The 18,853-nt window shown below is 43.9% G+C and overlaps 1 protein-coding gene across 1 annotated transcript in view; it reads right to left on the bottom strand.

Moving 5' to 3' along the window:
- rnf139 (ring finger protein 139) overlaps window positions 1-18,853 on the bottom strand; it is a 38,872-nt gene that overhangs the window by 13,549 nt on the left and 6,470 nt on the right. Inside the window, exons 2-7 of the mRNA XM_083646550.1 lie at window positions 17,527-17,813; window positions 16,306-16,475; window positions 8,470-8,668; window positions 5,253-5,382; window positions 1,354-1,460; window positions 368-619 (exon numbers count right to left, since the gene is read on the bottom strand). Coding sequence (XP_083502676.1) covers window positions 368-619; window positions 1,354-1,460; window positions 5,253-5,382; window positions 8,470-8,668; window positions 16,306-16,475; window positions 17,527-17,813 — 1,145 coding nt within the window. The remainder of the gene's footprint in view (window positions 1-367; window positions 620-1,353; window positions 1,461-5,252; window positions 5,383-8,469; window positions 8,669-16,305; window positions 16,476-17,526; window positions 17,814-18,853) is intronic.

Here is an 18,853-nt window from a genome sequence, read left to right as displayed (position 1 = left end):
TACCCAAGAACCACTGCGTTGAGCAAAGATCGTATATGGACAAGATATCCACTACACAGCACAGACTCATGCGCAGAAACACAGTAGGCTAGAGCCAAATGCAACAATTTCGAAAGTTCCATCTCTTGCCACCAGGGGGTGCTGCAGCACCCATAGCACCCAGCTTCCCGCGCGCTTGAACATGGAGTGAATCTAAACCACAGCCTCACGGGGTGTGTTGCTTTTATAAAACGGTTGCTACACATAGACGGTTTTAACTCGACAGCATAAACATTCTAAATTGTCCCTAGCTTACTTCCTGTTGCAGTGTTTGCTAATACAATAGCTGACAGGAAATAAGCTAGGTCTCAAAGTGAAAACCTCTCACCTTGAGGCAGAGCTCGACACAGAAGGCGGTGACAGCGAACAGCCATGTGTTGAGGGCGTAGTGGTGCCAGAGGGCGTGGCTTAGGGCCACAGGCAGCAGCAGCAGGGCGAGTGACACGGTGAGCACAGGGGCGTGGCGTCGTGGCGATGACACGTGTGAGGCACTCAGTGACATCAGCACGGGCTCCGTCATGCCGTGCACAAAGTGCAATATGGCCGTCAACAGCAGACACATGTTACGGCTCAGACGCACCTGCACAACAACAAACAATAACAAGATGGCCATCAACAACCATGATACAAATGTACTGCGTACCATGTTAGAAAGGTTCCCGGTCACTCTAAGGCCTACAAAATAACCCTTCAGCCAGAGGCAGAACTCGTCATCTTCGAGTCCTCTCTGAACTTCCCTACAGCTGTGCAGCAGTCTCTGACGCAGGGGACAACTGTTGCCAAGAAACTAATTCTGAAGGAATGGAAATCCCCCTCTTCACCTTCTTTTCAATTGTGGTTGACGGACATGACCTTTGTTATACGGATGGAGAGACTTAGGTTCCTGAGGACCAACTCACTTAGAAAATTCTCTGCCATCTGGGACCCGTTCCTGGCCTACCTTGATGAGGTTAGGGGCGACGGGTGACTCACCTGGCTGGTTTCTCATGGACCCCTTGCATGGGATCCCTTGCACAATATCTCTTATAAGTACATAAGCACCAGGTTGTAATATTGAATGTTGATCATGTTTTTTCCCCCCAGTGTCTGAGCCTGTTCGTGTGTTTTGTTCGAGTACTGTTCAGATTTTTTTTTTATAAAATATGGGGGGGGGGGGGGGGAGAAAGGTTCCTAGTCAGGTGCATGGTTGACTTTTGATGTGAAAAACCAAAGAAATTAGATTTTTGTGATTTTCTTTTTGGCATATGATCTAAAATAGTTAAAAAGCAATTTTTCACTTCAGCTTGACTTTAAGGCTTGATGTTACGGACGCACCAGGCGCTCCTCAGGGTCCAGGCTGCTGAGTCCAGTCTGCAGGGCTAGGATGAAGAACAGGACCGGAGCCACGAAGCCCAAGCGCTTGTCCTCCTCCTCTGTCGAGCCTGAGGGGGGTGCCACAACACAACACAAGCTTATTATTACATGATACAATTTACAATACAGTTACAGTGTGTGTTACAAATATATAACATTCAAAATAGCATCTAACCGTTTTACTGGTTACCCAAACAAATTTTCAAAATGTTTTTCTTGTCATGTTTTGCTTGTAATGTCTTGTCTCCACCACGCCCGCACATGACACATACTGCACTGCAGTCACTTTTTACATTTACTTACATTTAATGACTTTGTAGTGTCCCTGCGTCTGTGAAAGGTGCTCTTAAATTTAAGTTATAATGATTCTGATTATTATTATGGATGTGGGCAACTAGTCGGTTAGAGGGCTGACAACTTCTGGTTGGTTGGTTCCCAGTCCGACCAAATTCTCATTGGTCGGACCATTGCTGGTGTTAATTTCATAAGAAGAAAAGCGCTCTGCAACTAAAGTAATGCGCCGTGGAAGCAACACAGTCCTTTCCTATAAGCACTCCACGGGAGCAGGAGTGACATTGTTACCAGGCTACCGCATTTAGCATTTAGCATGCTATCCAGGATGAATGGAGAGCAAACAGCGGGGCGACAAAAACAAACGAGCACAAACAATGGACGCGTTTCAGCCAGGGCAGGGTATTGTACTTCCATACTTTTATGGCACTGACTGAATTATGTTGGCACTACTGAGTATCGATTCACGTGCCAAATTTCAACACCTGAGGGCTAATTTAACGTTGGCAACATATTTGCGACATGTTTTGTTAACATATCCTATTGAAGCAACTGGATAACGTGAGCACTGCAGGGTTGCACAACGTGCAAAATGTTTCTCTAAACGTAAACTGTGGTGCGTTGAAACAGGCAAGGAATCTTGATGTTCAATCTGGAAACCGTAGAAAAACCTTTTTAGATTTATTGTGGCTTAGACACACCCCAGGAGGATCATTTGAATGTCCGGCCAGAAATTTTCTAAATAAGTTTCCATTCAAACTCCATACAATACACACATCGAAACGAGGGGGCTTTAATTTTTGTGTTTTTCACATTTCATGCCTCCAATTGACGGAAATCCGTCGTAGCGATGGAGAACTTTAATCTAGAGATGCTCCGATCAGCTTTTTTTAGGCCGATCACCGATCACCGATCACTGGAAGCAGTATCTGCCGATCCCGATATCGCCGATCACTGATCACGGCGTCGATTGAAGCCTTCTTTTTATCATGTAGCATTATTTTATATATATATATATATATATATATATATATATATATATATATATATATATATATAAAATAATGCTACATATATATATGATCCTTTCCAAAAAATTTGAATATCATGGAAATAACATGGATAACCGTGGACTTCAGCGGATTGTCAAGCAAAGACGATTCAAAGATTTGGCAGAGATTCAGAGGGAGTGGACTGAGGCTGGAGTCAGTCATAACTGAGAAGTAACTGCTGATTTTCTTCACGCTATAATAATTTCTTGAAATACTGTATTGGAGCTGTTTCTGGAGCTGTAGGCCAAAATTCTGAAAAATGAAACCAATAAAGGCTAGAAATATTTCACTTTGTGTGTAATGAATCTATAATCTATGAAAGTTTCACTTTTTTAAAGGAATTATGGAAAAAAACTAACTTTCCATGATATTCTAATTTTTTGGAAAGGATCTGTATATATATATATTTATATTTTATATTTTGTATTATTATATTTATTACACTCTCTCTTAAATACCATTTCAATATTAATCTGAATTGATCTGAATTAATCTGAATTGAACAACCATTCAGACAGTCAGAGGAAAGTACACATCCTATGTAACAGGGATGCTTTTAGGACCCTGGGGAGTCGTAGAAGCCGGATAGCTCTGCCAGACCAGCTGTGTTTACTCAGTAATTAAGTGCTCTCTCTGAAGGAAGCGGGTGGGTTTGGAATGAACAGTTGCAGAGAGCATGTGTGTGTGTATCTAAGCTGTGTGTGTGTATCTGATACCTTGAGTGAGTGATTGAGGGAGGGAGGGAGGGAGGGAGAGACAGAGAGGATCTATGCTGCTGATACATTGAGGGATTGAGGGAGGGACAGAGGAGTGAAGTCCTTTTAGGTGCGCACTGTAGCCACAGTTAATCGTCTGGAATGCATCTGATCAGTCTGCTTTGATCGGCTATTTTGAGAACACCGATCAAAGCCGATAGAGGCCAAATCGGCCCATTGTGATCAAGTGCCGATCGATCGGAGCATCTCTACTCTAATCTCTGTAGTCATCGCGCCACCTACTGGAAACACACAATGGTTTATCTCTAGGGATGCACCGATTGCCATTTTCTTGGCCGATTCCGATTTCCGATTTTTGAATAGTCTGACTTGCCGATACCGATTTTTGCCGATTCCGATTTTTTTTTCTAAAAACAACAATTGACAGCTTACACAAACGTTTTTGTAACTTTGTTTGAAAATTAAGATTCATAGAACAATTCTTAGATCTAATGGGAATCCAAATAAACAAATAAACAATTCTTATCATTTGCATGAAGTAGGACCATCTCACTCAAACACATCTCAAAATAAAAGTGTTCCAGGTTAGGCTACTGGACAGAGCTTTTTTGTGCAAATACAATGAATACAAAAATTAAATTAAATCCAATAGCCTATATCCCACAGCTATCATGCATTTACTTTTCCAAAAGAAAACAGGTGCAACAGAACATCAAAATGATCCATGGACAAGGAGTTTATAGCCTGGCTCCAGACCAGTCCTCTTGAGTAGAGGGGAAATGAGTTTATGAGTTACAGTAACGATCTTCAGTCTGAATATCAGGCGGAGTTTACATACAGTCCGAAGTTTGGTATGCGTATTTTTATCTGCCATCCGAAAAAATATCATCACGCACAGAAAACGTTGCACACTTGTGAGTCCGATGCATTTTTATTATTATGTCCATCGTTCTCATGTCGCTCTATTTGCAATACGAAACAAATAGTCTCTCCTGTATCCACCACGTTGCAACATGAGTGACAGTCTGAGGCAGCAGCGCTGATGTGGAATGGAGAATGCAGGTCGGGGACTGGTTATATTGGCCGTTGCACCTGTGTATTCTCCTGTGTCTTCCGAGTAACGCCTGATTACCTCCTCAGCTCGTGTCTCGGTTCTCTGTTGATATTACATGATACAGCCTCTGCTGGCGCTGGACACAATGCTCGCGTTCACCTCGCCAAGCGGGCTGTGCGCGGTGGCGGGTTGCTGGAGCACCGCTTCACGGGGAGAGAGAGCAGAGAGAGAGGGGCCAGTGAGGTGCGGCGAGCCGCTCTGACTGGACTCCAGCCGAGCGGGACTCGGCCGCATCTCTGTCTCCACGGCTTATTTTCGACTTGCATGTGTGACAAACTGCGAGCTTTGTCTACTTCACTGACGGTGAAAAAAATCCACAACGAGGAAGGTATGCTGCTGGCGTGTGTGGCGTGGTGGCTGGGTGCCTGTCTCGGTGCTTTGGGGTGCGCGCACGTCATGTGAAAATCGGCTCACAGAATCGGCTATTTAGAGTGACCGGAACAGATCACCGATCGAGGCCGATCACGTGAAAATCGGCCATTTCCGGTCACGTGCCGATCGATCGGTGCATCCCTATTTATCTCGAGAACTGTTCGTCCGATTGACATCAAACTTAGCGGGTGCACTGCAGGGGACCCAATAAGTGCAGCGTAGAATTTCGTGCAATTTGACCAAATGGGAGGGTGAATGGGGGAAAGGGACGAGAGGAACTGGCACTGCACAAGTCAATTTTAATGATATAATTACCTATAAAGGAGAGGATAGACAGGCCCAGGTAGTGAGCAGCAGAGGAGATGACAGCACTCATCCCGAGCACGGTGAGGGTGGAGTCACATCCTGAGATCACCAGGTTACTACAGAGGTCCCACATCACGTCCTACACACACACACACACACACACACACACGATGAAATGGTATGGATATTTCATATCACGATTATAGATGCTTTCAAATCGACAACATAAGCATCCTACATTGCCCCCAGCTTACTTCCTGTTGCAGTGTTTCCAAACTGTTCCCTAGCAACACAATTCTCTGAAGGGGTGTCAGACTCATATTAGAAGAGAAGATAATCGGATGCAACCTGCCATCCCTCCAGGACGCGTGATTTCTAACCCCACATAGGATAAGCAATAACCACGCCCTGTGGCGCTGGGATTGGCCAGGAGCATTGAAGCTTGGGACTAAAGCACCAGCAGTGGGGTTTTTCATCTTTTAAAATAAAGATGTTTAAAAAACTATTGCTTGTTACATTTTCAGTGCTGTAGGCTACCTTTTCTCTGGGTAAGAATTGAGCTTGAAATTAACGATATGATACATTATATTATATGAGCTATGAACGTGAACACAACACCGTTTATATTATTGCATGTTTTTGTAGATTGTGTACATTGTGTGGATTACAATTATTATACTTATTATTATTATTATTACTATGCTAAGGAAGGTAGGTGACCAAAATTCATTTCAATGTCCGCTCTCAATGTCCGCTCTCGAAATCGCTGTCCGTTCTCAATAGAGCTATTCAGTTGAAATCGCTGGGCTGCGTGCCCTCCAGTGTTGCTCCTGGCCAATCCCGGCGCCACAGGGCGTGGTTATTGCTTATCCTATGTGGGGTTAGAAATCACGCCTCCAGGACCTGCATGCAGCCAGGACACTGAAGTGGTCTCGCAAGATCATGGCTGACCCCTCCCAACCTGGCCACAAACTCTTTAAGACACTCCCCCACGGTTCTTCCCAACCGCCATCAGCCTCACCAACAAGGCCCGGAAACCCCTTCCGCCAAGGACCTCACCAACAACCCCCCCCCCCCCCCCACACACACACACACACACACACACAAACTCACTACCTCCTCCTAAACTCAACTGAACCCCCCCCCCCAAAAAAACTGGAACTCATATCAAATTTAATGCCTGTCATGTAAATTCCCTGCACAGTTAATGCCTATTTAACTTGGCCTGTACATTTTCCTGTACATTCAATGTAAACTCTTATTTAACTCCGACTGTAAATTCATGTAAATCCACTGCCAATTTAACGTCTATTTAACTCAGTCTGTAAATCTCATGTAAATTCAACGTAAATTCATATTTATCATCCACAGAACACTTCACCACTCATGTACATATTGTATATACTCGATTTGATTGTACTTGCAACTTTGTGATTGTCTTTAGTTATCCTCGTATGTAACTTGCATACTGTGGCAATAAAAGTGATTCTGATTCTGATTCTGATTAGGTAGCAGCACCCAAATATCTCGGGGGCCGTATGAAAACGATTGGGGGGCCGGATCCGGCCCATGGGCTGTATCTCTGACATCTCAGGATGTCTCGGTCTGTCATTTTTATGAACTAGGCATCTCGCGCACTCGATTCCTAGGCTCGCCCGCTGCTGGCCCTGCAGCTCGCATACGCAACGCGGCCTCGCCCGCAGCTCGGTTGCTGCGTGGCCTCGCCTGCCCTATTGGCACGCGTGCAATGTTTCCCTCTCTCTCTCCCCCCTCTCTTTCTCTCCTGGTGCTCTTTACACCCCCTGAAAGTTTCAGCCGATCGCACGTAAAACGGCAGAGCTGGGGCTGGACAAAGTTCTTGAAACAAGAGACACAGATCTAAATTGCCAAATTTAGATAGATAGATAGATAGATAGATAGATAGATAGATAGATGAACTTCCTGTCTCACGGCGGAATGAAAGGCGGATCAAAATGAGCCACTCATTCCGTATTTGTGACTTTTATACAGGAGGCGAGGCGTAATAACGCCGCAACGGTCCCAGCTTGAACAGGCTGTGTAAAGTCAATAGCAAAAGCCACAAGCGGCAGTACCAGGGGTTCAAGCCTGATGATGTCGCAATGCCCATGACATCAACACTCAATCACTGATGACATCACTTTTGATGTCATTTTGATTGCCCGAGTGTAACCAAAAACCATAATTGCTTGAGTGACATCACTGATGGCATTGTGACATCACAATGTCTATAACATCAATCAATGTCAATGATATAATCAGTGACGTCACAATTGCTGGAGTGTAACCAAAAACCACAATTGCTCGAGCGACATCACTGATGGCATTGTGCCATGTAACTAAAAACCACAACTGGACGGCTGATGTCACATCAGATACAAACAGATACAAGTAGAAGAGTGTGAGACGAGGAGAGCTCTTCACTGCATACAGTAAGAACATACATTACATAGTCTTCCCTGCATTAACCGCTTTGTATTCCCAGAGGTTCTGAGGTGGTTTAACTCTGTCTAGCTCTGCCAGACCGGCTCGTCTGTTAACCTTAGTTTCAATATTGTAGGGAGGCGTGGACAACTCTTTATCACCCAGCATCAACAGTAACCGTCCATTCACATTCTGCAGGAAGGGCTCTCTGTAGGGCTGGCCCACAGGGCCCCAAGGGAGATCTGGGGGTTAGTCTGGATCTCTGCTCGCTCTCCTCCGTGGGACTACATAATTTCAAAACGTGAAATGGGCTGTTATGTTATATCTCCATACAACCTTGCCCTGAACCGCCACTGTTATTTGTACCTGTTCCCTGTATCTGTTGCCTGTTTCTGTTGCCTGTTGTTTGTCTTTTGTTTCACTGTTAAGCATCTTTGGGTTTTGAAAAGCGCTATATAAAATAAATGAATTATTATTATTATTATCGCCAAAGATTAGTAGAGTGTATTTTGTTTGTTTCTGAGTAGTGGCTGACATTTCCAACCTATGTGCAAAGTTTGGTTACTGTGAGCCTTAGGGTTTCTGACGTGTACACAGTTTTACGCAAGAAGAAAAGGAATAAGAATAAACAGCAAATACAATAGGGTTTGGGTTTCCAGCCCCTTCGGGGCTTCAACCGCTAATGATATGCTATCACTGTGCAGCCCTACCTCCCTGTGTAAAAGCCCTGCTGAGCAGTGATCTCACCTGTGGGTTGGAGGCGGAGCTTAAGCAGTGATCTCACCTGTGGGTTGGAGGCGGAGCTCCCATGCATGGCGTCTCCCCTCGTTACCACGTAAAACAAGATGGCTGCCTGAGCACTGACCCTGGTCAGCCAGAATACCCGGAGAACATCCGGGAAGCGGATCCTCTTCCAGGTGTCCTCCAGCAGCAGCTGCAGCCCATAGATCCTGTACATGTGACGCAGCAACAGGTACACATACCTACAAGAAGAACAGATCCAGACACTTGAGTATTGTGATATAGGCTGTGTATGAAACGCAAGGAATCGACCTATATCAGTGTTTTCCATAAGCGCCGGCTGCCGGCTAATTAGCCGTTCATTAAACAATTTTGAGCCGAGTACTTTTTGACTGTCAATTTCTGACTGTCCCTGGCGCCTGGAGGAGGAGCCTGGAGGAGGAGCCTGGAGGAGGCGAGCTGAATTGACAGCGATTGACAGCAGCAGAGCGGAGCAGAGCCCCCTCCTTTCTGTTTACCCCCTCCTTTCTGTTTGTAAAACGTCACTCGCGTCATCAGTCAGGCACATGGACCAATGTTTTGGTTTGTGCGACCACGCGCTGCTAACGTTAATGTTGACTGGATAGCCCTCATTTTTATGGACACAACGAGGTAGGTATAACCTGACGCTGCCAGATGGACGGTATAGCTCCACATAGGTTTCACTAGAACCAAATGCAATGTGAGTTCACGTGACGGGCGGTTTACCAGGCTAAGGTAGGTAGGCTACAGTACGCCAATGTTTGAAGTACATTTCAATGATATAACCGTGTACGTTTGTGATTATTAACACTAATAAGTAACGTTACGTTAAATGGACTTGATTAACGTTAGGTTCTCACATTATCATATGAAAATGTCAAAGGAAAATAAAAGAGGCTAAGGCTACATCATGTAGGATCAGGCTACATCATGTAGGATAAGGACTGGAGGGATGTGGATTATATGGCCCACAGGCTGCTTCCTCCCTCTGACTAACGTTAAAACTTCATTATTTTATCATTACAGAGAAGCAAGCCCACATGTCAAACTAAAGGAAAAGAGCACCAAGCCCAACTCAGAGGACTCTGACTTCCTTCAAGTTCTTTAGGAAACCTGCTGCTGGTCAGTTTATACAAAATGATAAAACAAGAGAAAAAGATATATAAAAAAGTAAAGTAACTTAATAATGGCATCCATATTACAATATTCTAATTATTATTATTATTATGTATAGATATAGCTAGCTAGACAGATAAACTGGCAGTTCATCCCCGAAATAAATGTTAGATTAAAAAATAAAAATAAAAATTTTCTTTTGGGGTTTTTAGAGTGTGAGGATGGAGAAAATTTTAGAACACAACCAGGGACCTCCACTGAAAAAGAGGCAACCATTTCTCATGTGATTTCTTCCTGGAACAAGCATTCTTCTTCTACTAAACATTCTGACAATGGCTGGGTTTCCCAAAAGCTTCTTAGCGCTAAGAAGCTTCTTTAACCCTTCTTAAGGCCCCCTTAAGAAGCAAACGCGTTTCCCAATTGCTTCTTAGCCTAAGATGATATTTCGTTACGAAGGCATGCATTTCCCAAAAGCTTCTTAGCGCTAAGAAGCTTCTTTGACCCTTCTTAAGGCTCCCGTAAGAAGCCAACGAAGCCAACGCGTTTCCCGATTGCTTCTTAGCCTAAAATTATCTTCCGTTAAGAAGGCTGCGTTTCCCAAAAGCTTCTTAGCGCTAAGATGATCTTTCGTTAAGGTTTTGTAAGAAGGGTCTGGGGCATTCTTAACACCTTCTTAATGACGAAACACTGGCAGATCCAGCCGCGTCAGGCAAAAGGAGATACTTGTGTCCACTGTTCCTCTTGTGTTTTTCCCTTTTTCCTTTCTTTCATGCACCCTTTAGTGTTTAAAATTGGGGAACACTTGAAAATCTCCCCTGTATGTATGGTTACTTGTTTTAAATGTTTTACCGTAGGCTATATTCCTCTAATCAGAATGGATTCCTTTTATAATAAGAATGTTGTGGATTTATATAGCACCTTTCACAGAACCGAAGGTCGCTTAAATTCTGTAGTGTTTCTCGCAATTTTGTTGTATGCTGTGTATATAAAGCAATTTGAACTGCAGTCCATGTCTGAAATAAATACGGTAATGTTTAATAGAAGAAGTTCTTGTTTAACATGACCACGATTAGGTTATTCTACAACAGTGTTTCTCAACCACTGGGACGTGGCCCACTGGTGGGCTCAGAGTGCCATCTAGTGGGCCGCAGAGGACCTCTCACATCGAGATGGTGGACAGCTCCAGTTAAGATGCTTCTAAAGAGCCTTCTTTAGCGATTTTGTTAAGAAGGCGTTTGGGAAACACTTCTTCGGAGCCTTCTTAACTCCTTAAGAAGCTTCTTAACTCCTTAAGAAGCTTCTTTGTTGGGAAACTCAGCCATTATCATTTTGCTCTAATAGTGCACCAGATTGCTGCATTTTACTTTAAAATGTACAACATTTCCTTCCTATATATTATGTATGTATGTATATATATTATGTATGTATGTATGTATATATATATTTATACAACAGGTAGTTCCGGCCGAGCAATTTGATTGGACAAGAGGGATCCTACCAGTGCCGATATTTCATGATAACGCACTGGCGCTTCACTGTGTGTAGATCACTCCGCTTCACAGCTGCTGTAATCAACAAAATGCTTCACAGCTGTAGAGTAGACAGTAGTAAAGTAGACAGCCTGCAGTTAATTAGGCTGATTAGGCTACATTTTCGGCAAAGCAGAAAGCTGAGGGGACTATTTTTGTTGGCGGAGGAATAAATAGAGAAATCATGTATTTTCTCAGCTTTTTGTCATTTTTTTAATCAGATTTGTTTAATAGAACTGTTCTATAAAAGCAATATCACACTCGAGGTCGTGCTGTTGTTGGCTAATATCGGCACTGCTGTGACAGCACTCCCTCTCGTGTGATATTGCATATATATATATATATATATATATATATATATATATATATATATATATATATATATATATATATATAAATATATAAAATATATATATTTATTAGTGGTTAAAAAAATCAATCTAATTAATTAGAGGCTTTGTAATTAATTAATCTAAATTAATATTTGACACAAGAATCAACATTTTTCAATTAAAATGGATTTTGGTATATGAGTGAATCAGTTAAGAGGGGAGTGACGTCATACTAAGGCAGCAGAGTGTCCCAGAAGCAAAGATCGGGATTTGGAATAATAAGGACATTCTCTACAAAAATAAGTCATTGTTCTATGAGAATTGGTTCAAAAACAATATCTTACTTGTTGGTCAACTATTTGACTTGAATGGTAGGCTGTACAACTATGCAGATTTTTTGGGACGGTTTCAAATTCCCATAACAGTTAAAGAATTTGCAGTCGTTTTCGATCCAATTCCTTCTGGAATCACAATGCTGTTGGGGGGTATGAACTTCCCATGGCCGCTTACTCCCATTGTCAAGTTATCTAGTACTGCTATTGGTGGTTTGTGCTTTTCAACAGAGCATCGGGTTAATAACCGCACAATTCCTATACGGGTTCCTCCGTATATAACCCCCCCCCCCCCCCCATTAAAAACATGCAGAAGATCAGATCGTCATCGTCATCCGACCAGTGACGACAACATCCGAAGTTGGTCCCCGGGCGCTGTACGAGAAAGCGACCACTGCTCCTGGCCTGCCCCCCGGAGGAAAGGACAAAGCCAGGATGGGTTAAATGCAGAGGACAAATTTCACCGGCCACCGGCAGCATGTGTGTGTTGTGGCCCTCCGTGCATGTGTTGATTGTAATCGTGTGACAATAAAGACGGGCTTGTCCGTCTGAAATCGTGTTTTTAATCATGTTTTTTATACTATATACTATAGACTATTATACTTACTTTTCTGTCCCATCGTCATTATTAAGCCGGCTTATGACTGCATAGTATCTTAATTACTCAAAATATAAGGCGACTAAAAATGGCAACCATATTTTTATTCGGGCAACCAAAAGCTCTTGCCAGGTTGCCCTGGGGGTTCATGCTCCGGTCACGTGACTTTGTGAAGAGGACGGAGCACACCTTCCGCGCTCCGATCATTTTGGTTTTCTGTTGTATTCGTGTGTTACTGTGTCCTGTCTGCGACCCATGAACATTGATAGCTATCAACGCAACCCGCTTGAGCTGGCCATGAGAAGCCAGAGCGTCTGGGCCCTTGAGCTAACTCCTCTCTCTCTCTGATGACACTTTCACTGTTTTCTGTTCTTATGTTGTGGATCATAATGTTTTCTGTTCTTATGTTGTGGATCATAATGTTTTCTGTTCTTATGTTGTGGATCATAATGTCAGTCAACCCCCTAGATCAGGGGTTCCCAAACTTTTCCGTCCAAATACCACTACGTACCAAACCAACATTTCCAGGGAGCACTTCCACTGCCTATACCCCCCCTAAAATAACATTTGCTGATTTAACCATGCAATATCAGCATAAAAGCTAAATGACAATATAAGGCTACTAGCTGGTTCAAAACGGACACAAGTTGTTTTTTGCAATTCTCTCGCGGACAACCAGGCGGAGGTCCGCGGACCCCACAGTTTGGGAACCAATGCCCTAGATGATCAAATATGAGCTTATGAGTAAATGACTAACATTTGGGGACTTTGCTATCTCTGAACGCACCTAACATCATTCTTGGTGATATGAACCATTGTACACCGAGAAGAGACTTCCACCAGTATGTTACATGTCCAACCAGGCACAATACAATTCTAGATTTGTGTTATGGTACTGTTAAAGGTGCATATAAATCCACCCCCCTCCCACCCCCGGGTTCATCTGATCACAACTGTGTGCACTTCATCCCCGTCTACTGCACTGCACTGAAACGGGGCAAGGAGCAGATCATCCGTGTTAACCCATTGATACCTGATGCAGCGTCACGCGGTTCGCGGTCTTAAAGGGATACACACACAAATTAGGGATATACACGCAGATGCTGCATCAGGTATCAATGGGTTAAAGACTGGAATGATGATGCCTGCCTGACTCTCCAGGGTTGTATCGACTCCACAGACTGGGAAATGTTTATAGAATCCTCCTGTGACATTGATGAACTGATTGCTACTGCGAAAGCATTGTTATTCTGGATAAAATTGTTAAAGTTTGTCCTAACAGCTGTTAGGCCAAACCCTAACCCTAACCCTAACCCGTAGGTATCTAAGTCCCTCAAAATGCTTCTCTACAAGAAGAAAAAAGCTTTTAGAGAAAGGAGCAACTTAGGGGACATTCACACCAAAAGCGTTTTGAGCTGCCAGCGTCTTTCTGCAATTAATTCTCTATGTAGGGACGCGCTGGACGTGCTCCTCTTTTAATGAACGCACCTGGTGTTTAAACGCTGGTGGCGTCTGTTGTTTTTGGAGGAGCGCTGTGGGCGTTTTAAAGCTGAAAAAAGTTGAACATTAGAGGAAAAGCGCCCTGATCGTCTTTTTCACTCCTACCTTTTCTCCTCCCGAGGGATTTTCAACCTCCACTCCTGCCAGAATTGGCAATAATCTGGCTTTCGTGTTGACAGTGAACAACAACCTCAAACAGACAAAACCAGCTGGCCACCGTCCGTGTGGTCGTTGTGTTCTGATCCGTACTGCACGCAGCAAACGGAGCGCAAAAAAAAACGCTCCGTGCGCTGTGTTTTGTGCACAATGGAAGCGCTCTCACCATGATTTTCATAGCGTTCTGACTGAAAAAAACGCTTTTGGTGTGAATGTCCCCTTAGATTTGCATAAGGTGCAAAAAGAGATTAAGCGTGAAATCAGGGCCAGAAAAAAGAAATATAAGGATCAAATTGAGACTCGGCTCAGAATGAATAATCTGGCCTCCGCCTGGGACAGCATGAAAACGATCACTGGGATCAAAGAAGGTGGCAGGGGAAATGTACAACTCAATGGCTACAAATCAGATCAACAGCTGGCCCAGTTTTAATGATTTTATGTTAGATTTGATGTTCATGATTTTAGTAACAAACACTCTGAGATCAGAAACAGTCTGCTTTTGGTCCCTCCTTTAAATCTCTTCTTTGATGTGCACAATGCCAGCCACAGAGAAACTCCTATCTGAAAGATATGAGGAAAACTCCCTGATATGCCCACCCACTCTCTGAGCCGCTCTATCAGGATGCGCTGGTTCACAGTATGAAAAGCTGTGCTGAGATGGCGCTTGGCAGGTGTTCATTTCAGGCCCTGCAGGTACTGTAGTACGTATTTGCAGGTATTAGTGCAAGAACTCAGTGTACAGTGTTCAGTCTCATTTTTTTCCCCTCCCTGCATTCTATCCAAATTACCAGAATAGTCCCATCAATACGATTATGTCCCAGATAATCATACCGCAATATAAATTCAGCTGTGCATATTAAAAATGAAAGCTAGCCACCCGTACATGTCATTGACCATTTGTAATTAGCACCATTGGGAGGGAGGTCCTTAACTCATTGAATGCCAATGACGACAGCTGTCGTCAATTCAAATACTGACGTAGAGTGCCAATGACGACGGTTGTCGTCAATTGCGTTTTTTGACGGTGGGACGTGGATCAATCCCTGATACATCTCTGGTACAACTATTGTAGCTATTGGAGGTCTATAACCTATTTTACAGAACCCTTAGGTGGCGACAGTGCTCTCCACATAACAGAAAGGCAAGGAAAAAACAAAGAAGAAGTCGTTATGGAAACGGAAATCGCATCGCATCCGTATGCATCGATATGCTGAAGCACGTTACTGCAGCTGTGCCTGCAGCAGCCAATCTGCTCCCACAATTGAGCCGCTCTGTGTCGGTTGCGACAGCACATCCGCACATCCACACCGTGGAGTTATTATTCTCAACTGGAAGCATTGTTGCCGGTGACAAACACACGCGGAACGCTGTAAAAAAGCTGCACCCTTCACTGTGCGCACAGCAAACTCAGCAGAGAGCCACCACAGACAGGAGGAGGAGTGTGCAGTTGAGGCGAGGCGAGGCGGGGCGGGGCGGGGCGGGCGGGGCGGGGGGGGGGGGGGGCACGCAGAGCAGCACGCAACACCCAGACAGACCCAGGCAGCAGGACAGGATTGACAAACGCAAGCCAGAATATCCGATGCCCACCAGCAGCAAATCAAGACCAGCAAGAAGCTGCAACCAGCAGCGCACGCAGGGGCCAGCGCTGCTGGTTGTAGCTAAAAATATTATTCTGCCAAACAAAATTCCCTGGCCTAAACTGTTTTATTGAAGGAAATTATTTTTGAGGTGTGACTACATTAGAAAAGATTAGCTTCAGAGTCAGTGTGTGCTTGAAATGTTTAATTTCACAAAAGGCCAATTATCTCAGCTTCTAGAAAAAAATTGCTGTTTTTGGATGAATCAAGCTATCTTCTCCGGCTCATAACTAAAGAACGGAAAATGGGATCAATAAACTTTTTTTTGCAGATGATAGAATAGAGTCTCATCGTTCTTTGTGCGTGTTCAGTGTTTACATAGTAATATCACACAATATTCTGTGGGCCTCGAGAAATCACTGAAAACGCTCTGAAACTCTGGCACTGGGAGCGTCCGTTCTCCAAAAGTGGCTGGCACTCAATGAGTTAACGTCGAGCCCTGGCTGATATGCAGGAAGGGTGAGACAGAGACGGTGCCTCGCTTGAGGGGAACACTGCAACTGGCCGCAGCTGTTGCGAATGGAAAATAACATGTTAATGATGTATTGCCTGCTATTCTTGGCCAGGTCTCTGTTGTAAAAGAGATTTTAATCTAAATGGGACACAGCTGGTTAAATAAAAGTACAAATTAAATATGTAGTCAGCTATATAGACATACCGGCAGGAGTAGTAGAAGCCCTTGAGCCGGAGGATGAGGCACACGGCTGTGTTGAGGCCCAGAGTCAGCCCTGAGAACACGGACAGCAGGTGTCTCGCGTCTCCCGGAAGCTCCAACATCAGCCCCCACAGAGGGATCATCACATCCAGGACCACCAGCCAAGCCCACACCTGCAACATTAGTTTACATTAGCTTTAGTCCACACCTGCAACATTAGTTTACATTAGCTTTAGTCCACACCTGCAACATTAGCTTACATTAGCTTTAGTCCACACCTGCAACATTAGCTTACATTAGCTTTAGTCCACACCTGCAACATTAGCTTACATTAGCTTTAGTCCACACCTGCCACATTAGCTTACATCTTTGAGGCATTCCAGTTTGATTCAGGGCAAACCACAGCACAGACTTAGTGGTTACTGAAGAGTATGGCAGGATACAGGATACAGGACTGGGCAGGTCTCACTGACATTAAGCACCTCTAACTATAGCCTCTGATGAGTCTCGCGTTGAGGCTACTCTAACTAGAGCTGCCACGATATTGATTTTTTTCCCTTACCACACAAATTGCGTGAAGCCATGCAAACCTGAGCGGTGTTAAACGGTATTAAATAATTAAGTTATAAAATTGGTTCCTAAATAAACGTTTCAAATGGATTTATTCCTCTACTAGTCTATTCTTTATGGCCTCTAGTTGATCTTTATTCCAGTGTTGTCATTAGGAGGCCGACTTTGCAGCAAGAATATTGAATTAGTCGGCATGATGCAACAGGCACGTCATTTATTTTATTGAAACACAGACAACATCCATCGAGGTAAAAGTTTGAAATAATTGTGATACTGATTTGAAGTCATATCGCACAGCCCTGCTGGATATCGTTTAGAAAATTTGGATGATACCAGTACCAATACTGGTATCTGCAAAACCATACAAATAGTGATTTCTTTCTAGATCGATGTACAAAAAGAATGGAATGCAGGCAGGTTTCATTTGACTGAGAGGTTTCAATATTATTTGGTACTGAGGCGGCCATTAGTGTTTTGTTAGTGCAGTGCTACTGTTCACGTGACCGGCAGGTTTACCAGGCTAATATAGATGACTCTTTATAGGTAACTGTTCATTAATGTGTACTGTCCTGACCAAATAAACAAACAAAGTAAAGTAAAGCAACAAGATAATGTTCCAAAAGCATAATAAGCCTATTTATGAGTGTTACACACAGACTGCAACTGGAGCAGGAAGACGTAGCCCACGGCAAGGGTTAGCTGCACCACGGCTACGCCCAGCCACAGAGCAGGCCCGGGACGGGGAAGGAGGCCCAGCCACAGGGCAGGCCCGGGCCGGGGGAGCAGCGCCACCTGGTGGTAGGACCTGGAGACATCTCTGTGGGAGGTGGAGGAGTTTATGAGGATCGCCGTCACAGCCAGGAGAACGGAGAGGAACAGCCTGTAGAATTTAAACAAAGCCTTCTGAGATAGGACCAACACCATGCTGGAGATCAGGATCCCTGAGAGAGAGAGAGACAGACAGACAGACAGACAGACAGAGAGAGGCAGGTCATAAAGATGAAACAGTGCCTGTGTGTTGACTACATTGCTTGGTGGAAGAATGATTAGTTGTTTCATTTCCAATCATTTCCAATTTGCAGAGTTTAACCTTACAGAGCAGCACATTGTTGGGTCTCGGTCTAAAATACTCCCACACTTGAAGCTGCAGATAGTAGATAGACAACTTTGAAAATCTTAACAGATTCTGAACTGGGCAGTTTATACGACACGACTGGTTCATTAAGATTTTTTATCACGACTGAAAAACTCACTGAAATACATTACACGACTGGGAACGACTGGAATCACACATCAAATTACCCATCGAAAATCCTGTAACTCATGCATGATCCGTCTATGTGACCTCATTCCGGTGTCCGCCTGTTGCTAATTTAGCCTTCCGACATTAAATGCTGTTGTAGTGGAGCCCAGCGTCATTGTGGGCTAATTGGCTCAAGCTTAGTCTGGCAGAGCCAGCACAACTCTCCAAACGCCTGCCCCCCAAGCCAAAAAAAAGATGTGTGTTGACAGACACATGAATTGACCAACCAGGGACCTCGTCAGCTAAATCGACTAAATCAAACTGCCACAACTGCAACAAACATGTCCTTGAGAGCATCTACGCCACAGACGTGGAACACTTTCTGTAACGCAGCTATTAAATTATCTTGCCCACTCATTCTTCCTGCAAGACAGCCTATCGCTACTTTTTGGTCGCTCCTTTTATCGCTTCTCTCTTCACGGTGTTCCACTCTGAACGTGTTTCCCTGTCGGACTGTAATATGGGAGGCACATATGACGTGGTGTACTTCATATATACTATATACATATTACAGGACTGTAATATGGGAGGCACATATGATGTGGTGTACTTCATATATACTATATACATATTACAGGACTGTAATATGGGAGGCACATATGACGTGGTGTACTTCATATATACTATATACATATTACAGGACTGTAATATGAGAGGCACATATGACGTGGTGTACTT

This window comes from Poromitra crassiceps (assembly GCF_964638095.1).
Source record: "Poromitra crassiceps genome assembly, chromosome: 11".
In the NCBI taxonomy this organism is placed as follows: Eukaryota; Metazoa; Chordata; class Actinopteri; order Beryciformes; family Melamphaidae; genus Poromitra; species Poromitra crassiceps.
Note: the sequence above shows the minus strand (reverse complement) of the source record. Positions and strands in the feature narration are given on the sequence as shown.